The sequence below is a fragment of the Rhipicephalus microplus genome, unplaced genomic scaffold (assembly GCF_043290135.1).
Source record: "Rhipicephalus microplus isolate Deutch F79 unplaced genomic scaffold, USDA_Rmic scaffold_16, whole genome shotgun sequence".
In the NCBI taxonomy this organism is placed as follows: Eukaryota; Metazoa; Arthropoda; class Arachnida; order Ixodida; family Ixodidae; genus Rhipicephalus; species Rhipicephalus microplus.
The window spans coordinates 10786153-10807414 of record NW_027464589.1 but is presented as its reverse complement, the minus strand read 5'-3'; the positions used below and the strand labels follow the sequence as shown (position 1 = coordinate 10807414).

At 44.0% G+C, this 21262-nt stretch overlaps 1 protein-coding gene across 1 annotated transcript in view; it reads left to right on the top strand.

Moving 5' to 3' along the window:
• LOC119167796 (WD repeat and HMG-box DNA-binding protein 1) overlaps positions 1–21262 on the top strand; it is a 465682-nt gene that overhangs the window by 376187 nt on the left and 68233 nt on the right. Inside the window, exon 13 of the mRNA XM_075883385.1 lies at positions 12550–12653. Within this exon, the coding sequence (XP_075739500.1) occupies positions 12550–12653 (104 nt within the window). The remainder of the gene's footprint in view (positions 1–12549; positions 12654–21262) is intronic.

Sequence of the window (21262 nt, the reverse complement as noted above, 5' to 3'; positions counted from 1 at the left end):
AGAATTTTGTACGGGCCAACTTAGCGCCACAGCAACTTTTCAGAGTGGCCACGCTGTCGGATGGGGTCCACAACCAAACTTCATTGCCTGGTTGGAAGGTAACCTCTCAATGTGTAAGGTTGTAGCGGCGTGCATCGGCAGTTTGGCGAGCCTGAATAGGGCGTCGGGCAAGCTGACGGGCCTCCTCGGCACGTTGAGCGAACAAGGCAGCGTCCGCGCTTAACATGCCCAGGTTGTTGGGAAGGAGCATTGCATCGAGCATTCTAGTGACCTCTAGACCATGAACTAAGCGAAATGGGGTGAAACCTGTACTCTCTTGGACTGCTGTATTGTAAGCAAAAGTTACGTAAGGGAGTATATCATCCCAGTTTTTGTGATCAACGGCCACATACATTGACAGCATATCTGCGATGGTCTTTTTCAACTGTTCAGTCAGTCCGCTTGTTTGGGGGTGATAACCCGTGGTTTTCCGATGCTCTGTACCACTTAGTGTCAGCACTTTGGAAGCATCTTGGCGGTGAAAGCTGTTGTTCTGATGCTCCGTGACAGCTGATGCTCCAGGACAAAGTACGATGCTGGTGACAAAAAACTGGGCAATTTCGGCTGCGGTTGCTTTGGGCAGGGCCCTTGTTTCACTGTAATGCGTTAAATAATTCGTGGCCAGCACAGTCTACCAGTTTCCAGACAAAGACGTGGCAAACGAGCCGAGCAAGTCAATGCCAATTTGATGGAATGGTGTTTTCGGGGTGGCAATAGGCTGTATTCGTCCTGCTGGTCGGACAGGTGGAGTCATACGGCGTTCGCAGTCGCGGCATGCGTGGATGTACTGCTTGACTGTCTTCGCGAGGCGTGGCTAGTAGTATAAGCGATGAATTTTTTCCAAGGTGCGCGTAGCCAATGTGTCCGGATGATGGTTCGTCGTGACAAGCATGTAAAATGTCGTCCCGAAGCGAGGTTGGCGCAACCAGTAGGTAAGTAGCCTGGGTATAGTCAAAATTTTTTTTATAGAGAACTTGATCTCTGATGCAGAACAAGGCCAGTGAACATGCGAAGTTTCGAGGAAGACTGCTTTTTCGGCCTTTGAGGTAGTCAATCAGCGGGCTTAGCTCCATGTCATCGCGTTGCTGTTGAGCCAAGTCAGTTGCTAATACAGAGGAATGTATCGTCTTCTTCAACGTCCGCGTTTGTACTTCCAATTGGCACACGAGAGACACAGTCAGCATCGGTGTGTTGGCATTCTAACTTGTTAATGACTGTAACAACAAATTCTTGCAGCCGAAGGCTCCACTGTGCTAGACGACCGGAAGGATCTTTGAGGTTGGCGAGCCAGCCTAAAGAATGGTGGTCGCTAACTACCCTGAGTGATCGACCGTACAAATAGGGCCGAAGCTTTGCTACAGCCCAAACAACAGCTAAGCATTCTTTTTTTTTGTTGTAGAGTAGTTTTTCTCTGCGAATATAGTGCTCAACTTGCATAGGCAATCACGTGCTCTACGCCATTTTGCCACTGAACCAATAGAGCTCCAAATCCGACGTTGCTGGCATCCGTGTGTAGCTCTGTGGCAGCGTTGTCATCAAAGTGACCGAGTACAGTTGGGGCATGGGGACGGTTTCGTAGCGTGTCAAAGGCGTATTGCTGATCCTGATCCCATACAAACGATACGCCGTCTTTTGTAAGTTCATTTAGTCGTTCAGCGATTTTAGAAAAGCCTTTGACGAAGCATCTGTAATATGCGCACAGTTCCAGAAATCGGCGAAGGTCGCGGTTGTTCATTGGAACAAGAAATGCGGCAACAGCTTTCGTTTTCTCAGGGTCTGGTTGTATAGCGCGTGGCTGACAACGTGACCAAGAAAGTTCAGTTCCTCGAAAGCAAAATGGCATTTCTCAGGTTTGAGAGAAAGTCCAGCTGTTCGAATCGCTTTAAGAATGTCAGTAAGCCCTGGACGTGCTGCTCAAACGTGTCCGAGAAGACGACAACATCGTCAAGGTAGACCAGACACGATTGCCATATTAGCCCAGAAAGAATCAAGTCCATCACTTTTTAAAAAGTAACTGCCACCGAGCATAAGCCAAAGGGAAGGACCTTGAGCTTGTAGAGTCTGTCAGGAGTAATGAAGGCGGTCTTCTCGTGCTCATCAACACAAGTTCGCCGAAAGCCGCTGCGTAGATCCATGGAATAAAAGTAACGAGCGTCGCGAATACGGTCCAGCGAGTCATCTATTCGTGGTAAAGGATACATATCTTTCTTCGTGATCTTATTCAACTTTTGGTAGTTGACGCAAAATCGCAGGGTAACATCTTTTTTTCTTTACTCACACAACAAGAGACGCCCAGGGACTGGTCGATGGCTGAATGGCATCGTCCTTGAGCATCTGCTGAACCTCTTGGCGTATAGCGTCTTGTTCTTTTTGCGAAACTCTGTAAGCGTGCTGTCGATTGGGTCTCTCGGTAGGCTCGGTGATGATACGATGCTTGGCAAGCGGTGTTTGGTCAACTTTCGAAGTCGTAGCGAAGCAGTCCCAAAATGAGTCGGGTACCTTCAAAAGACATTCTTGTTGTGCGGACGATAGAGTGGTTTACGTCGAGAATGCTTGCGAATGTCATGGCGGAATGGTCGCGCGACGAAAGGGCAGATAATGTTGACGAACCAGGGACGTCGGCAATATCCTCAAGTTATGCGATTGCAGTGTGTTTGGTAAAATGGCGATACTCCTCGCCGAAATTCGTGACTAATAGGCAAACCTGCTTCCTCCTGGGCTGAACAATACCTCGGGCAACGCAGATTTGTTGTGCAAATAGTAGGGACAAATTTCCTTCTGCAATTACAGCATCGGGGACGTCTTGGTCACATCCAACGCTGATAAAGAGGTTGCTGCGGAAAGGCAGAGCGACAGATTCAGAGGATACACGCTTTTTTTAGGTTCACGATGAAACGGGTCCTCGAACGACATCTGCAAGTCTCGTAGGTCAATAATTGCGCCGTGTTCGCGAAGAGAGTCCAGTCCCAGAATGAGTGGACGGGAGCACACAGGTAATACGAAGAAAGACTCTATGAACGTCGAAGCATGGACTCGAACACGGGCTATGCACATTCCAGCCGGCGGGACGAGGTGGCCTCCTGCCGTACGCAACGGGGGTCCTTACCATGGGGTCGTTACCTTTCTCAGTTGGGATGCCAGGACGCTGCTCATTACCGAATAATCGGCGCCGGTGTCGACGAGGGCAGTGACGAAGTGATTATCGACGTGTACGGTGATGTCGGCGGAAAGAGTCTTATGACTTTCAAAAACGACTGAAAAATTAAAACGGTCTTCGTCAGGTATTTGCGTCGAGGGAGGCTCTTTGACAGCTCGTTGGGACGTAGCTTCACCCCTAGGAGCCGCATTTTCTAGTTTCCCCTGTGGGTACTCGGTGACCGGCTTCTGAAAAGAGCAGAAGATGACGAGGGAATGCTAGGTAACGTGGGGGGGCAAGGTGATGGTGATCGTGATTGGGGGCATCGACCAAGGTGAGGAGCTTGCTGGCCCTTAAGGTACGTTTCAATGTCGCGGGAACGCTCACCGTTACGCGGGCACTGAGCATCAGGCTGAAAGCCGCGAAGACGAAGTTGGCGGTGCTGGCAATTGCGGTAGACGTGACTCTCTTCGCCACAGTGCTAGCAGAGTGGACGGTTGTCTGACGTACGTCGCATGCTGGCCTTTATGGCGTTCTGTCATGATTCAGACAGATGATAAGTGGGTGCACTCGGAAACGTTGAGGCGGGTGGCGGAGTCGAAGCGGAGCCCTGGAATCGATGGCTAGCCTGATCCATTGTCTGCATAGTGGGATCAGGTGCATGTGGTGCAGGAGATTGCAGGGCCGCCGCATAAGTCAGGACAGGGGCCTCAGGCCTTGTTGGTGCGAGTGGGGTGACCACCTGTGGGATCTCATTTAGGATTAAATCTGCGAGAGCATTTACGGGTGGTTGGTGTCCTGCTGCTTCGAGTTGGCGCAGGCTCGTCCTGCACGATGCTTGTTATGAACTCTCCGAGGGCATGCCTTTCGCTGTCAGCTCCGATAGAGCATGAAGCAGTGGTGACGTCATCGCATTCATACTGTGATGACCGATGCTGGAGAGCTCTATTGCTCTATTGTGGTTCTATTGTGGTTGCCTCGATTATGAACTCAGCCACAGTCGTCGGTGGATTGCGCACGAGTCCGGCGAAGAGCTGCTTTTTTATGCCACGCAATAAATGCCACACCTTCTTTTCCTCGGACATTGCAGGGTCAACACGCTTGAAGAGTGGAAGCATCTCTTCGACAAACATCGAAACTCTCTCGTTAGGTCGTTGGTTCCGAGACGAGATAGCCTGCTCCGCTCTCTCTTTCCTTTCGGCGCTGCGGTACGCATTGCGAAACTGTCAGCTGAACTCTTGCCACGTCACAAACGAACCCTTGTGATTCTCATACCACGTTTCCGCAGAGTCTTCCAACGCAAAGTAAACTCTCCACAGCTTGCGCTTCATTCCATTTGTTGATGTTGGCAACACGATCGAAGTGGTCAAGCCATTCATCAACATCCCCATAAATGTCTCCATGGAATGAGCGTGGTATTTGCGGCGCATGAACAACATGCGGGAGAAAAGAATAGACGTCGTTGGTTTGATTCGCCTGGTTGGTAGTCGAGGTTGCCATCTCGTCTTGAGAGAGAGGACCGTATTCAGGAGATAGTTCTAGCAGGTGGCGAATGCTTCTTGCCACGGCAGCTGTAGCTGTCTGCAAGTAGCTCGGTGTGTAGGCTGAAAATTTGGAGCCAAGACTCATTTACCCAGCACCTCTACCAGTGCCATGAACGAAATAACAGACAGCCAGGAATCGACATCTTGCTCACCCCCAGACCAGGAAGCAAAGTCTTTTTTCTCCACTTCCAAGTGAGTTCACGCTACAGTTGATGGCTCATATCGATTACCTGTGACGATATATATATATATATATATATTTATATATATATATATATATATATATATATATATATATATATATATATATATATATATATATATATATATATATATATATATATATATATAGGTATGGGATATGGCACTACGGGAGCGTTGTCAACAAGCAAGGATAAATATATTTATTTCCCAACAGTTTCGGGAGGAGTCCTCCCTTCATCAGGGGATGAGATATATATATATATATATATATATATATATATATATATGAGATTCAACAGACTATAATGCCAAGGTAAGTATAGGGGAAGATTTTTCGACCGAATTGCAATGTAAATATGAAGAAAGAAAACAGGGTGAAAACATAACTTGCCATGGGCAGGATCCGAACCTGCGACCTTCAAATGACGCGTTTGATGCTCTACCACTGAGCTACCACGACAGTTATCCCCCTCCCCGCCACTTTATTCGGTTCATATGTGAAATCAACCGTAAGAGCGTCAGTCAGCGCCACCAGTAGCCATGGCGGCGAGTGTGGCACACTCTTTTGAGCCTGTTTGGCGTCACGTAGCACGTGAACTTATTACGAGCAGGCAGCTGACCAATAGTCTCTCGTGTAGAACCTAAAGGCACTAAGTTCATTGAAATTGACGTCAAACAGGCTCAAAAGAGTGTGCCACACTCAGCGCCATGGCTACTGGTGGCGCTGATTGACATTCCCACGTTTAAATTCACATATGAACCGAATAAAGTGGCGGGGGGGGAGATAACTGCCGTGATAGCTCAGTGGTAGAGTATTTTGAAGGTCGCAGGTTCGGATCCTTCCCATGACAAGTTATCTTTTCACCCTCTTTTCTTTCTTCATATTTACATTACAATTCGGTCAAAAATCTTCCCCTATACTTTCCTTGGCTATAATGTCTGTTGGATCTCATATATATATATATATATATATATATATATATATATATATATATATATATATATATATATATATATATATATATATATATATATATATATAGAGAGAGAGAGAGAGAGAGAGAGAGAGAGAGGGAGAGAGGGAGAGAGAGAAATTGAAGGGAAGGCACGAAAGGTCCGGGTATTTTCTATATTGAATGAACTTGCAGATAGCACATTTGAAAATGAAATTGTATTTACTAACGTTTCGGCCGTGGCACGGCTTTCATCAGAGTAAGTAGGTATGATACAATGCAGCCGCTTTTATAGGCTCACGTGATGAACTCTCGGTGCAGCAGCTAGGACAATCAAAGTAAAAAAATGGTAATCTGTCAGAACCTTGTGTTGACATGACTGACATGCGACGGGTGCACGAATATACAAGTTTCAAATTTCCTTGCGCATCGACACGTGGGGCACAGTATGGTTGGCAGGACATGTAAAAGAGCTCTGAAGTAAAGAAACTACGGTTGACTAATATACACTAATATACACTAATATACACTAAAATATTTTACTAATCTAAAAAGTCGTGTTGTTATAGTGTGAGGCAGGTGAGCTTTCCTACGTTTTCATTGATACCTGAACGATTGGTGTTAAATTTGTGGATCAAGAACGATTTCCTCACTTCCCTATCGTGATTTGTCCGTAAACCTGACTGAATAATAGTGGCCCTAATTTTGTCGAAACCATGGCCAGGCATACTGATGTGCTTCGACAGCGGTAGATTAGGGAGGCTTACGGCATGTGCACGGTTATTATTAAAACGAATTCTGAAACTTGTCTCTGTTTGACCTATGTACTGAGCTCCGCATGTTGAACACTCGAGAAGATAGATGACGTTGATACTATCACACGTGTAGTTCCCATTTATCTTTAAAGAAAAACTGGACGATGTACTTGAAACTGTTTTAGATGTCGTCATGTGCGCGCACACTTTGCAACGTGGTTTGTTGCAGGCATGACAGTCTTCATGATGTGAACACATGGTTGTAGATGAGGTTAGTAAATCACGAAAGTTCCGCAATCGTCGTGTTGTGGTGGCGGTTGAGTATAGAAGGAATCTTTGGCTTTGATGCCAATTAAGTTAATACGAGATCAGTGCCAGCACGTTGTTCAGGCAAATGGTTTCCGCTAATAATGTCGGGTTTATTTAATTAGTCTGCTTGGTCTATAGTGTAAACGACCATATCCGCGGAATACCGTCGTTTAGTGAGAGCGTTTTCAAGTTTTTCGCAGTTAAATAAGAAATCATCGTGGTGGGAACGCAATTGCTTAAAACGATGAGCCTTACTATAAGGTGTAGCTGCGTTGCAATGTTGCACATGGCTGCTCTAGAAATGTAGAAGCTCTTTTCTATCATTAGCTTTGTGGTATATTTTTGTGAGCAATTTTCTTTCGTAAAGCATGACACTGACATCGAGAAAGTTAAAAAACTTGGTTGAATGACTGTGCCCAAGCTTGATTGACGGATGGAAATGATTGAATTCGTCTATAAACTTTCAGAGTGCGTCCTCTCCATACACTCAAAATAGGAATATATTATCAATAAACCGTCTATAAAACACGCTATGGGTCAGTGCCGGAACGATAATTGTTATCTCAATTGGCCATGAAAATGTTAGCATAAGTAGGGCCTGCTCGGGTGCCCATTGACATACCGCTTATCTGAACGTAATGGCAATTATTATACTCAAAGTCATTAAGTTCAAGGAAGAGCTTTAATAGCTAATGCAGGGCTTCTTTATCAATAGGTTTCTCGAAGCGAGAATCCTCGTATGCCTTAAGCACTGCAGCTATTCCATCGGCATGCGACATGTTAGTATAACGAGAGGTGACGTTGAGTGTTACGAAAATCGCAATTTGGACAATGTTAAGATTTAATATGTCCGAAGAAAATTATTGGTGTCCTTGACAAATGATGGAAATGTCTCGCGAATGTGTTTAATGATGAAATAAACATAGCGCGACAAGTTCTTGGTGGTAGCGTTTACACCGGAGATGATTGGATGGCCCGGATTACCTTGCTTGTGAATCTTTGAGAGTACGTAAAATGTGCCGGCAACAGGATTGAGTGGAATAAGTGACCGAACAATTTTAAAAACGATAGTCTTTCTTGGGGACCTTCGGTGCTAAAATTCTGATCTGTGTGTTTAAACAGTCTGTCTGTCTGTCTGTACGTTTGTCTGTTTGACCACCCGCAACGAAACCGAGTACTTTAAATGGCACCAGATGATACCCCGAAGGGCCGACCGCATCCGCAGCGCTCACCAATGCTGCTCAAGATTCAACGTTCATACTTTTGCGATTGTCAATTCAAAAGCAATTCTTGCGCATACCTGAGGTATTATACCAACACCTATATATTCTTTCTGTGCACCTTTTACTAGAAAAGGCATACATAAGCAAATCTAAGGACCGTAGCGTTTATCATGCTGCCCTGACCATGCAACGCTTGCACGCAAAGGCAAGAGTTTCCAAATCTTATGGCACCTACCCGCCACCTTGTGTTCTATACCTTATCACCTCTGAGAAGGGCGCGCATGCCCGTCTCAGAGCTATGCGCTTCGTTTTCCAAGATGACTGCCACATAGTGCTCATGTCTGACGTGTGACTGACTTGATGCGTTCGTTCGCTTCTGCTGCACGCTCGAGACACTCTAAAACAGTGCCTCCAGAATACAATTCACCAATTTTCTTGCGCAGAACATCAAATAGACGTTTTGTTCACTCTCTGCAGACGCAGGACTATCGTCTTTCGACGACATTTGCAGATTAACATGCAGATACTGGGCCAATTTTTTTATTTTAGTTTTTTTTTCTCTTGATAAAGTCATAAGCTCATCTTGCAAGATTGACTTAAAACTTTCTGTCGGGTCGGTCAGGAGGGCTTTTTAAAAACTGTTGTCTGAGAGTGGTCAGGTAGCTGCCGCTATGTAATCCTTTTTATCAGGAATGACGACTGCTCCTTACTTATCGACAAGTTCGATGACAATGCCAGGGCTTCTGGTTAGCTCTTAAAGCGCTGTGTTCTTCCTTTTTTGTCAAGTTTTGATGGTAAGGAATATGAGTCTTGTAGGCATCAAAAACGTCACATTGTACAGCAATGATGTACATGTCGAGGCATTGATTACAGGGAGGGGGGGAGGTTCACCTGTTGTGCGAGAGGATTAGTAATACGCTATTAGAGGAAGTCGCATGGTCTTTAAAGTATTTTTTAAAGCGCACTTTACCCGCAAAGTTGTCAAAATCTTTTAAATGCTACAAATCACTAATTCCACCTGAAAACATTCTTTTGGAAAAAATTAGGGCCCTTATACTTGGATAGGACTTTCATTCTCATCACGATCGTGAAATTCGCTAATCGTATCTTCGTATCTCATCTATAAGTTCAACACCCTGTCACCAGGCATGAACAAAAGGACAGGCACACTTTCTAGCGTGCCACTAAGCATTATCAACCTTAACCCACGACCCATGGCGTCATCGGTTAAACTCCTTAGATATCGTCCCTATTACCTCTTTTATTGTGTATATTTATTTATCCAAGCTTTACAGTTGTTTGCATTGATTAATCGCCACCGTGACCATGAATATGGATGCAAGAGTGCATTTGAACGCGCAAGTGCCAATCCATGTCGTGTGGAGCTAAAAAAATTGTTTGATTCCAGATGATTGTAAACGTGAGAAGCAATGATATGCTCAAGTAAATTACAGCTCATTGACGTTAACGAAATGGAACGATAATTTTCAACTTGATCTTTAGACTCTTCAAATACAAGAATAACTTATGTAATTTTCCAGTTCATGGGAAGCTGACCAGCAGACAAGGACTGTTTGAAAATGTGAAATAATATTTTGAAGGACGAGAAAATCGTAATTTTTAGTATCTTTGAATTGATACTATGAAGATCACTGGAGGCAAAATCTTTAAAGTTCTAAATTATATTTGATGATACCCTCAATATTAATAGGTTCTGCAGCGATAAAAAGGTAGTCAAGTTCTAGAATTTCTATTCAGAAATTCTATAATGATCTTCTCATGTGAAAATAGAAAAAACTTATTTATTGCACTTGCACACTGATCTCTTGGGAGAATAACTGATTTTCGTCGTTCAAGGTATGATTTGAACCAGCAGAAACTGGTGATAATTGCTGCCAAACTTTTCTGGGATTTCATTTTATTAATAAAGGCAGGTTGCGTTTAAAGTATCTATTTTTTGCAGTGATTAACGCAGAAGTGTACCTTTTAAGCCATTCTTCGTTTATCTTCCAAGCAGAGGCTCTGGGAGCTTGTGCCGTGGTCCGATGCAGCCGTTTTTTTTTAATTTCTTAAGGTTCGCAAACGTTTGTTAAACGATGGGTTCATCTTGTCATTAGATATAGAGACTTTAGGCACGTGTTTGCCTAATAATCAAGTAATAATATTTCTAAACAATCACCAGTTTTCATTCAGAGTAGGACCTAACGATGAGGGCAAGAGAGTGCACTTGTACAATTCTTCAGAGTCCGAATTCATACTCCATAATTGGCCTTACTGTCGTCTTTAATCACTTTTTTTACTTTTACCTGACACTTTGTGAGGAGTGTTTATCATTGTTTTAGCCAGCCTATGATCACTGAACCCTTAAAGGTATGAGCTTTCACCTATACTATCGGGATTCGTGGTAAGCGCTGAATCTAGAGTATTATACTCCGTGTTGTTTGTTAATTGCTTGAGTAAAATTAAAATATAGGGCAAAATTCACTGTCAGAAGGCACTTTGGATGTAAATGAGTAATTGTTACGGTCAATTTGTGGCAAGTTGAAATCCCCAAAGAGGTAGACATTAGGGCGGCATCTCTCAGTAGTCTACAAAATTATACACATATAAAAATCAGATTATTGATTCATTCTAAGATTAAATTGGTTTCTTAATTTAAATATACATATGCATTAGATCAAATACCACACTTTATTAGGTTATCGGTAATCTTTTTATTATATCTCCTATATTCTAAATCTGAACAATAATTTTTAAAACCACTCGATTCTTGACCAATTCCCCATAGTGGGTAGGTGCCACGATGAATAGGTGAACAAAAACAAAGCTAAAGTGGAGCTCCTACGAAGATAATCTATAAATTACTGTTATGAGTCTAGCGGACGGTAATATATGCCTACCAACATTTTACGGCCAAGGCTATCATGAAATCTTAAGTCGAGTCACGCGCAGTTGTCCGCCCCCGCCGCGGTCTGCAAACACATCGCGCGAAATTGCTATGACACAGTAGGGCTTGAACCTTGGTTCCACGGGTGCTAGCCCAGCGTTCTACCTTATAGTTACGCCGGTGCTTGTAACTTGTTGTCTTAGGCAGGCTTAATCTAACACCAATTACACAGTGGGGCTCGAACTAGGGTGTTCTGGGTGCCAGCCCAGTACTCTACCACTGAGCTACACCGGTGATTGCGACTTTATGTCCAACGTGCCTTAGGCAGGCTTGATGTTGGGAAAGCAATCGCGTTAATACGACTTATAAAGCGTTTTAAAAGAGCGAAAGAACTACCAGTCGTCGCACTATGCGAATAGCCTAACGAGTGGGCCATTCAATGCTCCAACCCATCACAAAAGCTTGTTCTTGTTGCCCTATTAACTGCGGTGCATACGCCCTTCAGCCATAATTTCTCATCGTCATCAGCCACTGCATGAACAATTGGCACAAAATTCCTTGCAACTGTTTTATCGCATATCATGCTTCTTAGAATAATGACGAAAGATAGCGTGGCAAATGCCGGCCTACTACCCAAATAAATTTAATAATGACCTAGTGGGTATCAAGCAAGTGTGCTTGCAGAAGTTACGCAATGAGTCTTTCAAAAAGGCTCTGAAACACCACTCCTCTAGCTTACGCTGGGACTGTGCTGCGCCTTCAGCTTAGGCCCGATGTTTTTTTTTTTTTTTGTAGAATTAGAGCACGTCATCCAGACTCGAACTTTGAATTTGTCTCGTAAAAAAGTAGGTATCGATTCTTTATAGCAAAAAACACTTCCTCCACGTTTGCTTTGATGATCACACCGAAATACATTATAAATTGTACTTCCTTATCTTTCGCGTATTCATGCTCGGCACACTCGAGACTGCCAACCGATATTCAACACACAATTTGAAAATTCTTTTAAAAGGTCAGAAGGTTCATCGCTTTTACCATTGCACTTTTTTCCGTCAAGGCGATGCTGCTACCTTGAAGAGCACAAGTGAACTTGCCGAAAAAATTTATCCAGTGGCATTCTCTGCTCATCTATTTCTTAACGCTTCACGCCTTTATCTTGTCTTGAACTACTGCTTTGTTTGTTACTCTAGTTTATGTAGCAACTATATATGCGCCGTTAGAATAGGCGATGTGACCTGCTCGGAGTTGTTGACAATGTTTGCATTAGTTCAGATATTCTTAGTTCAGTGTTTGCTTTTTATGGCAACATTTCCCTTGGCGAATTAAAAGTGTTTTGTAGATTATCACTTGTACATCATATGTCCTTTCTTTATTATGGAGCAAAGAATTTAAAAAAATTTTGCTTGGACCGGTAGTTTTGTCTTATCAAGAAATTGGCCATTGTAAGTTTATATATTTTGCAATACGCAGACGTCACGTCTTTACTTTCTTCTCCACAGAAAAACAAGCGGCCGTGGCTTCTACAGAAACAAAACAAGTGGCTGTGGCTCAAACAACAACAAAACATGCGGCCTTGACTCCAATAACTGCGAATCCATTCACGGTAAGAATACAACTTTCTCGGGCCGCAGATCACTTATACCTGAAGCACTACAGCAGTCTCATATGGAACTTCACTCACATTAGCTATAACACAGATATCTTTATAGCAATATAGTGAACAGACAGAGGGTTAGATCATGGCCACGACACACTGATGTATCCGGTTATTTGGTAGCAAAAATTGAAGGACGTTAGAGCTTCAAACTCAAGTGTAAAATGCTATGGGCGTAATGATGCCCTATGCGCAATGCGTTCTTAACTGCTTGCCTCACTTATTCTTGTTACATGCCTCAAACGTGCCGTAAGATAATGAATTATTGTGCGTATAACACGGAAAGTTTCAAGTGATACTAAAATGACAAGTGCAAGTACAGTGAATAAGTGCCCATTGGGCCACGATTTTTTCTTTTGAGAATCTGTGACGGACCCACTGCGCTTACGTAAGCAAACACGCGAATCTACACAAATTCTCCATCACTTGATGTTGTTGCGGCTGGTGAAGTCTTGATGAATAAATATGTCGAAGGGCTTTGAAATGATGAGTCTTTAAAACAGCCTCTCCGTGCATTTCACATGTTTTGACGCCTCGTGATATTCTGCCCTTCTGCCAAGCGATCTTAAATACCTAAATCCTTCCGCTACATCAGACTGTTTTTTTTTTTTTTTTCGAAGAGACTTCAGAAATTTGCTTAGCTTTGTGATAAGACAGCTGTTTGCCACGCAGCCGGTTTGTGTGAGCTTCTCACTCGAACGTCAGATTGTATTTATTCATTTCATTGGTTTACAATATCCAAGGTATTCATATAGTGCTCCTTTTTTTCTCAAGCAGCCTAAACCAGTAGCGCACAGCTGTCGTAAAGTGCCTGCTTGCCATGCAGACACCCAGGGCTTCATTCTTACTCAAGCCTTACATTTTATAATACATAATGACATACTTTGGCCGCAAGCATCACAAACACAGAGTAAAGGAACACACAACTACAAGCACAAGTGGCCCTTCCAAATAAATAGACTGAGCGCAAACCCAGACTCAAGTAACAACATACAGACATGCACAGTCTTCACACACCCATAGGTTATCCAGCTATCCAGCAATCTTTTCTCTGACACGTACATCGTAACCGACGTGCTGCTGATGCACCTTTCTTTTTTTTTAATGTAATAGGCTTCCACCAACCCACGAGCAGTGTTATACCTGCTTCTATCAATGATCCTAAACTCTTTAAAACGTAGTACACATGCACAGGCTTTGCGATGCATAGGCAATTGCGCCAAGCCATTCTTCATTAGATTTAATTCATGCTCCCTAACCTGTCCATTAATACAGCGCCTGGTGGTCCCGATGTAGGAGTTGCCACTAGAAGAGGTAGTATCATAAACCATGCCTTTTGCACGTTTTTCATACTTCGTGTCATGCTTCTTGCCGCATCCCTGGTGGTTCGCGTCCTCTCGAGCAGTTCTCGGGCACAGCTGAGCTATGGCACGTCGCACGTACATATGACACGACGTACGGGACATGAGCCTAAGGTGTGGTTTATGAAATTTCTCTTTTTAGTGGCAACTCGTACATCGGGAGCTCCGGGCGCTGTATTAAGGAACGAGCTAGGGCACAAGCATTGAATCTAATAAAGTTTGGCTTGTGGCTTTGTCTGTGTATTGCAAAGCCTGCAGGCGTATACCATGTTTTAAATAGTTTAAGATTCCAGTTAACGGTGGGTATAAATCTGTGCGTGAGTTGATGAAAGCTTACTAAAGTTAAAATAAAAGAGAAAGGTACATCGGCGACACGTCAGTGACGTTGTCCGTATACGTGAAGAGATTGTTCGATAGCTGCAGAGCGTAAAGCTATGTTAAGACTGCACATGTCTGTACGTTGTTACTTAAGTCATGTTTTGCACTCAGTGTACCTTATTTAGAAGTTCCATTCATGCCTGTCGTTGTGTGATTGATCAATATGTGGGGTTTGACTCCCGAAACCACCATATGATTTTGAGAGACGCCGTAGTTGAGGGCTTCAGAAATTTCGACCGCCTGGGGTTCCTGAACGTGTGCCCAAATCTGAGTACATGGGCCTACAGAATTCTGGCCTCCATCAAAAATGCAGCCTCTGTAGCCAGGATTCGATCTCGCGACCTGCGAGTCAGCAGACGAGTAGACCTTAGTCACTAGACCACCGTGGCATGGCTTGTCGTTGTGTGTTCCTTTACTCTGTATTTGTGATACTTCAGGTCAAAGTATGTCATTAAGCAAGTAGCCGACCTTCAATCTTGTCAAAATTGTATTGCATATTTTATTTGCATATATCTAAATTTTTCGTTTCCAGACAAGATTATTCTATGCTGAAAAAATATTGACATTAGTACTAACGGAAGCAACGAAACTTCTGTGAAACGAGCTCTTTAACCCTATAGACAGTAATGTTGCATGGGAATCCAAGCAATGCTGAGGGTCTCTCGCAAACCACAGAAACATCGTTCGTGTTTTACAAAAACAACACGAACGAGGTTTTGTAGAGTTGTAGTTTTTGCTTAATCATGGATTATGACCAGAACGAATTTTTGCACGGGTTATCAAGAGCCTGAACACAGCTGCCGTCTGCTAAAACAGGAGCATCGTTTCATTTCGATGGAGCCGAAATGCTAGAGGCTTGTGTTCTGTGTGATGTAAGGGTGTGTTAGAGAACACAGAAGGATCCAAATTTTCGGAGTCCTTCACTGTGATGTGCCTCATCATCAGCTCGTGGCTTCGGCATTTATTACATTCAATAAGTACGGTTGCAGCTCCCACCTTCAGCTGCGGTCGCATATGGAAGTTAGACTGGCAAAAATGCTTAACCAACAGGCGTCGCTCGGCGCACGCTGTGCAATGCCGCAGCAATCAGTTTTCGCCACGTCACACGCATAGGCTAACAAAAGCGCTGTTGTGATAACGCAGCATTGTGCATCGTCGTGGCTAAGTGACAGAATACCCGACTGCCGTGCAGCACGTGTGCTTGAGATTCTGGTCAATCTTTGGCATTTTTTTGCATGTGTGTGAGGCATACGGGCTATGAAAAAGTCAGCGTCGAGCAAGTAAGCCATTAAACTTCCCTGTTGTGACCTCGTGACTGTTTTTGCTTTTCTGAGCCCCACCGCGGTGGTCTAGTGGCTAAGGTACTCGGCTGCTGACCCGCAGGTCGCGGGATCGAATCCGGGCTGTGGTGGCTGCATTTCTGATGGAGGCAGAAATGTTGTAGGCCCGTGTACTCAGATTTTAGTGCACGATACAGAACCCCACATGGTTGACATTTCCAGAGCCCTCCACTACGGCGTCTCTCATAATCATATGGTGGTTTTGGGACGTTAAACCCCGAATATTAATCAATTTTCGCTTTTCTGAAACGATGTTTTGCGCCCATTGTTATCACTTACTTGGGTAGTGTACAATAAAAGCTCTGTACATCGCAGGAAGGCGCCTGGCCGTTGTCTTTTCTTTATGCGTAGTTGCGATTCAAGATATAAACACCTCAAGCTTCGTCCTGCGAGGTGAAGTAGACCAGCCTGGTATTTTTGGGCGATTTCTTTCATGCCGAAAGATCACTAAAAGAATGTATAGAGAAAGCTGTGTGCTGTGGATCAAAGTTCTCCAAGGCTTCCCGCACGTCGTATCAGTCTTACCCTACGGCAAGGGAAACATTCTTCTATAGTCTCCGTGGTAAATTTTCCTCATTGGTGCAGGCAACCAACCCCAGTATATAATTGCTGTATCCCCACGATCGATCACCTGCGCAAAAAAGAAATGTACTACAATCAAGACCGTGGGTGGGTCCTACATTAGGCAGCTTTAGAACGCTCTACGTAAAGATTTCCGTTGGCGTTTGTTACTACTGCGCATTCATGTTATGCTAGCTTCTTGCAGACCTCCATTAAGTGATTGAAATAACAGGTGATCGCAATGTATGCTAACCCTCTCATATGTAATTCTAAAGCTTCCTCATGTTTACTTGCCGCATTGAAGTTGCCCGATGCAGCAGAAGTCACTCAACTGAGCTATTCAGGCTTTCCACAGCGTCGCAACTTTGTGGACAATGTGCAGCTGTCGTTCGGGGTTCGCTAAAACATATTGTGTGATGAGAAAAAAAAAGGAAGAGTGTCGTCAGAGGGGCAAGAGAATGTCAAGTGGTTGGCTGGGGAGAGACGGTATAATAAAATGAGGAGTGATTGGTGTGAGCGATTGCAGATTTTGAGTGGCCGACGAAATCTCAGCCGGAGCACTCAACTCTGGTGGAGGGCAGCAGAAGACAATCTACAAATGAACACTTGCACTCTCTATAGAGCGAATGGCAGAGTCATAATGAAATGCGATGCGCGCGTCTCTTTTCCACGAGTGGGCAGGCTGTGCACAGTGATGCTACGCTAGCAAAAAGTGAGCGCCGACGCTCACGCACGCGTCGTTCGTTGGAGCGCCCAAACTTGGCATCATTTCAAGGCACAAGGCACTTGCAACTTCTGGTCGAATATGCGAATTTTCACGGAGAACAAAAAGTTGTTCCTTGAAGCCAATCTCACGAGGGAGCTGCTCCAGATCAGCCAATAGAACGTACAGAGAGCACTCTCAATCTGCCAATGGAATAGACTTGCTCCGCATGCAGCAGAAGAAACTATTACCGGAAGCACTTTGAATCTGCCATTGAATGACACCATGAAATAAACCAAGTTTTTGTTGAGGCGTGAACGCAGTCTGAAGCAATGGCCTGTTCACTCGCACTTGCAGAGCGGAAAATTTTTGTTCCTTATTTTTCGAGGGAGTGAGCTCATGATAAAGAAAAAAAGGGCTATGACCTACAAATGAGAAAGGCACTGATCTGTGAAGCGGTGCCAATAGCAAAGAGGATATGACAGCGAGGTTTACAGGCCCGCGATGAGCAGAACAGACGAGATTGTATGGTCAAAGATGGCCAGTGCATCACCGTGGACTGAGCTATTATCTAGCAACCACCGCAGGAGGCAGCGCCACTCGCTGCGCCATCTGGCAAGACGTCTGAGGGGGAGCCGATGAAGCTGCGTCGCAACAACAAAGGAGGTGCCGGCACTGCACCGTATACATAGAGACAGAGGCTCGACAAGAATCGTCGCCAAGTATGAAAAGTGAGTCGGAGAGACTGAAATAAGCCAGGATTCGTCGTGAAAACTAAATGTAAAACAATAAACTGCACACCGATGTAGAAAGAACGAGCCACACATCTCGAGAAGTGTAACCGTACAGCGAAGCAAGCTTCACAGCAGGACTAACAGTACCTTCCTGTGCAGAATTCTAGGTGTAATTTAGTTGAACCGCAGACAAGTTTTAAATACAAAGCATTCTTAGCAAACTTCGGCGACTTTGAGTCTGCCTGTCTGTCCGTCCGTCCGTCCGTCCGTCCGTCCGTCCGTCCGTCCGTCTGTCTGTCTGTCTGTCTGTCTGTCTGTATGCGACATTTAGCTCTCCTGGCCGTTTCGATAATGGTATCGATACCACACTTAGTATGGCATAACATGACTGTATTAGGAACATATTTGACTAGCCATGACATGAAAATCATGGCATGTATGTCATGAATGTCACAGTTTACATTTATTGGTTCTGCAGCTCTTGCGGTGGTTTTGTTCACATGGCATGTTGCAAAACTGGTGTGGTATGGCATGACTACATGGCAAACACAAGCGACAGACCTTAACATGAAAATCATGACATGCGTGTCTTGTAACAACATGACTACATGCCACGCTCATAATGCGCTCGTGGCCGTTTTGCTAGCGTCATATATATCAAATTTGGTATAACGGTACGTGAATGGTTTTCGAAGGTATGTCACTGGTGTAAACATGATAAACATGATATTCATGTGATGTAACAACATGGCTACATGCTACGCATGATGCGCTCGCGGCCGTTTCGCTAGCTTCACATGTACCAAACTTGCCATTACACAATGCGAACGGACGACATAGGTGAATGACACATCCAAACATGATAATCACGATATGCGTGTCATGTAACAACATCACTTCATGCCATACTCATAATGCGCTTGCAGCCGTTTCGCTAGCTTCGCATATGCCAACTTTGGTATTCGTGACGTCGATGGATGACAAAGGTATGTGACTGGTGCAAACATGATAATCATGAAGTGCGTGTCATGTGAGAACATGACCACACGCCACAGTCAAGGTGCCAATACATTTCGACGTGACGCGGTGCTCGTGCTCGCCGGCGTTCATTTTGTCGCGTGACGCCAGCTTTGCCACTCCAGGCACCGGTCCTGCCGTATACTCGCAAGCGCGTGCCGCAATGCGTTGCTTTGACGCATGCGCATTTCAGCGCATCCGGCGTCCCTCTGTCACGAAAAGGAGGAGACTTGGTTTTGTCTGGGTTAAGCATCGGCGCGAATTTCGTGCCGGTTGCCGTCGGGCCGGGTCGGCGGACGCTGATCAAACCGGTCGCACCTGGCGTCACACTATAGAGTGCTCTCGTTTCGCTAACGTAGCGTCGCTGTGCCGAGCGTCAACGGTATATTAGAGTATATTGCGCCCTCATGATGCGCTCGCGGCCGTTTTGCTAGCTCCAAATATACCAAATTTAAGTTTACGTCACATCAATAAATGACGAAATTTATGATTGATGCAAACTTGATAATCCTGACATGCTTATCATGTGAGAACATGACAACGTACTACGCTCATAGCATACTAGCGGCCGTTTCGCTAGCTCCACATACACTAAATTTGGTATCGCGTGGCATGAATAGATGTTGAAAATAAACAACACATCCAAGCAATGTAATCTAGACACGGAAGTAATGTACGACATCATTTGTCTGCACCTCGGAATGTTGTGCTGATATTAAAGTGACATATCAACCTTTCTTACTCGTGCTTCGCATATAATCGATTCCCACTGTACGTGAGATCTGCCAATTTTTTTCATCAGTTCCACTCATCGTAGCGTTACTCGGCATCATATCATGCTTTCTTTTGTGATGCTTTCAGAATTATACAGTTATATCAACAGCCTCGTTTGTGTAACATCACTCAAATAGGCACATGAGGTCACTCGCCATACATATGTGAATAACACAGCAAATGCGGGCTGAAAACAACCCAACACATTGAAGTTCAGCCTCAACATCTATCGGGCGTCTTTCATGCCGCGTTTTTGTCCTTTGTTGCGGTGCTTTTTTGCTCTCTTCTTTTTTATCCTTTCATCTGAAACGACGGCAAGTCGTTTCAGACAATGGTGTCGTACCGGTGCCAGTGTGAGTGCCACCGTTGTCTCACTAGATTTTGGCACGACGCGGTAGCAATCAACAGGACGTTGCTGGTATTGTGCCAGCTCATGTAGGACTTGTTATTAAGTCTGACTGACCGACTTTGCCATCTTTTCACTCATACGTGATGGTGGTCGCTTTGTTGCAACACCACCTACATGCCACGTTTTCTCATCTGTACATTGAATGCTACTGATTCGCTTTCTCAAACACCTTCACTTCAGCAGGAACTTCGGCTGCATCTTTCATGCTATATTCTTTCGTTGTTTTTTGTCTTCGTGATTCCCGAGTTGACGAGCACTCTGCCTTCGGGTTTTACTCAAGCGTTCTGTATCATTCCAACCTCGCACTTAGTCAATAGGGATAAGGTCGTACAGAGAAGTATTCATCTACCCTGTAACTTTGTTAATAAAATAAAACGCTTCAATCTCCTTCTAGGCCTCAGGAAGCATATAAGACTATAAATAATAAAGGAACAATATTTTAAAATAGTGGCCATTCCTGCAGTTGTGTAGAGTGCATTCTGATAAAGCTGATAATATTTAATGTTTTAACACTATTTTAAAATGATTGACAGCTTTAAACTGAAAATAGTCCCAGAAAGAGTTCTATTGCAACTTTTTTATAGTTCTGAGATCATCATGCTGCACTGAGCAATTTTCGATTTATGTTGCATTCCAAGCTGTTAGTTTTTTCATGAACAATGGTGAGACATGTTTCTGCCTCAGAAATGAATGTAGTAAAGTAAAACAAAAGAGAAATTGTGCGCATTTTCAAGTGTTGAATTAAATGAGCCTAAATAAGAACACCTAAGAAGCCACTGTGCAAAGAAACAAATGAAACTAAGGAAATTGTTGCAATCAGAACTAAAAAATTACACATATAAAAAGAAACAAATGACTAACAAAATTTGTTCACCATCGTTTTTTAAGAACTGCATAACCATAGTTTTAGTGAGAAAGAATTGACAGAATACACACCAATGAAACTCTGTGCGTCTCTGTTGTGTATTTGTAGCATGTTTTTCTCAATATGAATTGGTTTAAAGCCACTCAAAAAATACAGATATGCTACTCTTAATTTCTGGGATGTAAAACCCAACAAATCTACATCACATGGTATGTGTCAATCATTACCATAAAGAAAAGTGTAGCCTAGCTTGTCGATTCGAGCAACGCATCTTCATTCTCGTAGTCGGCACTAGGCAAGTCCATACTATGGATTACGTTTACCGTGATGCAACAGACTGGTACCAGACGAATGGCACTAGGAGGAGTGTATTATTTCTGTGCTACACTTGGCCCTCCTGACAAAAATCATATGGC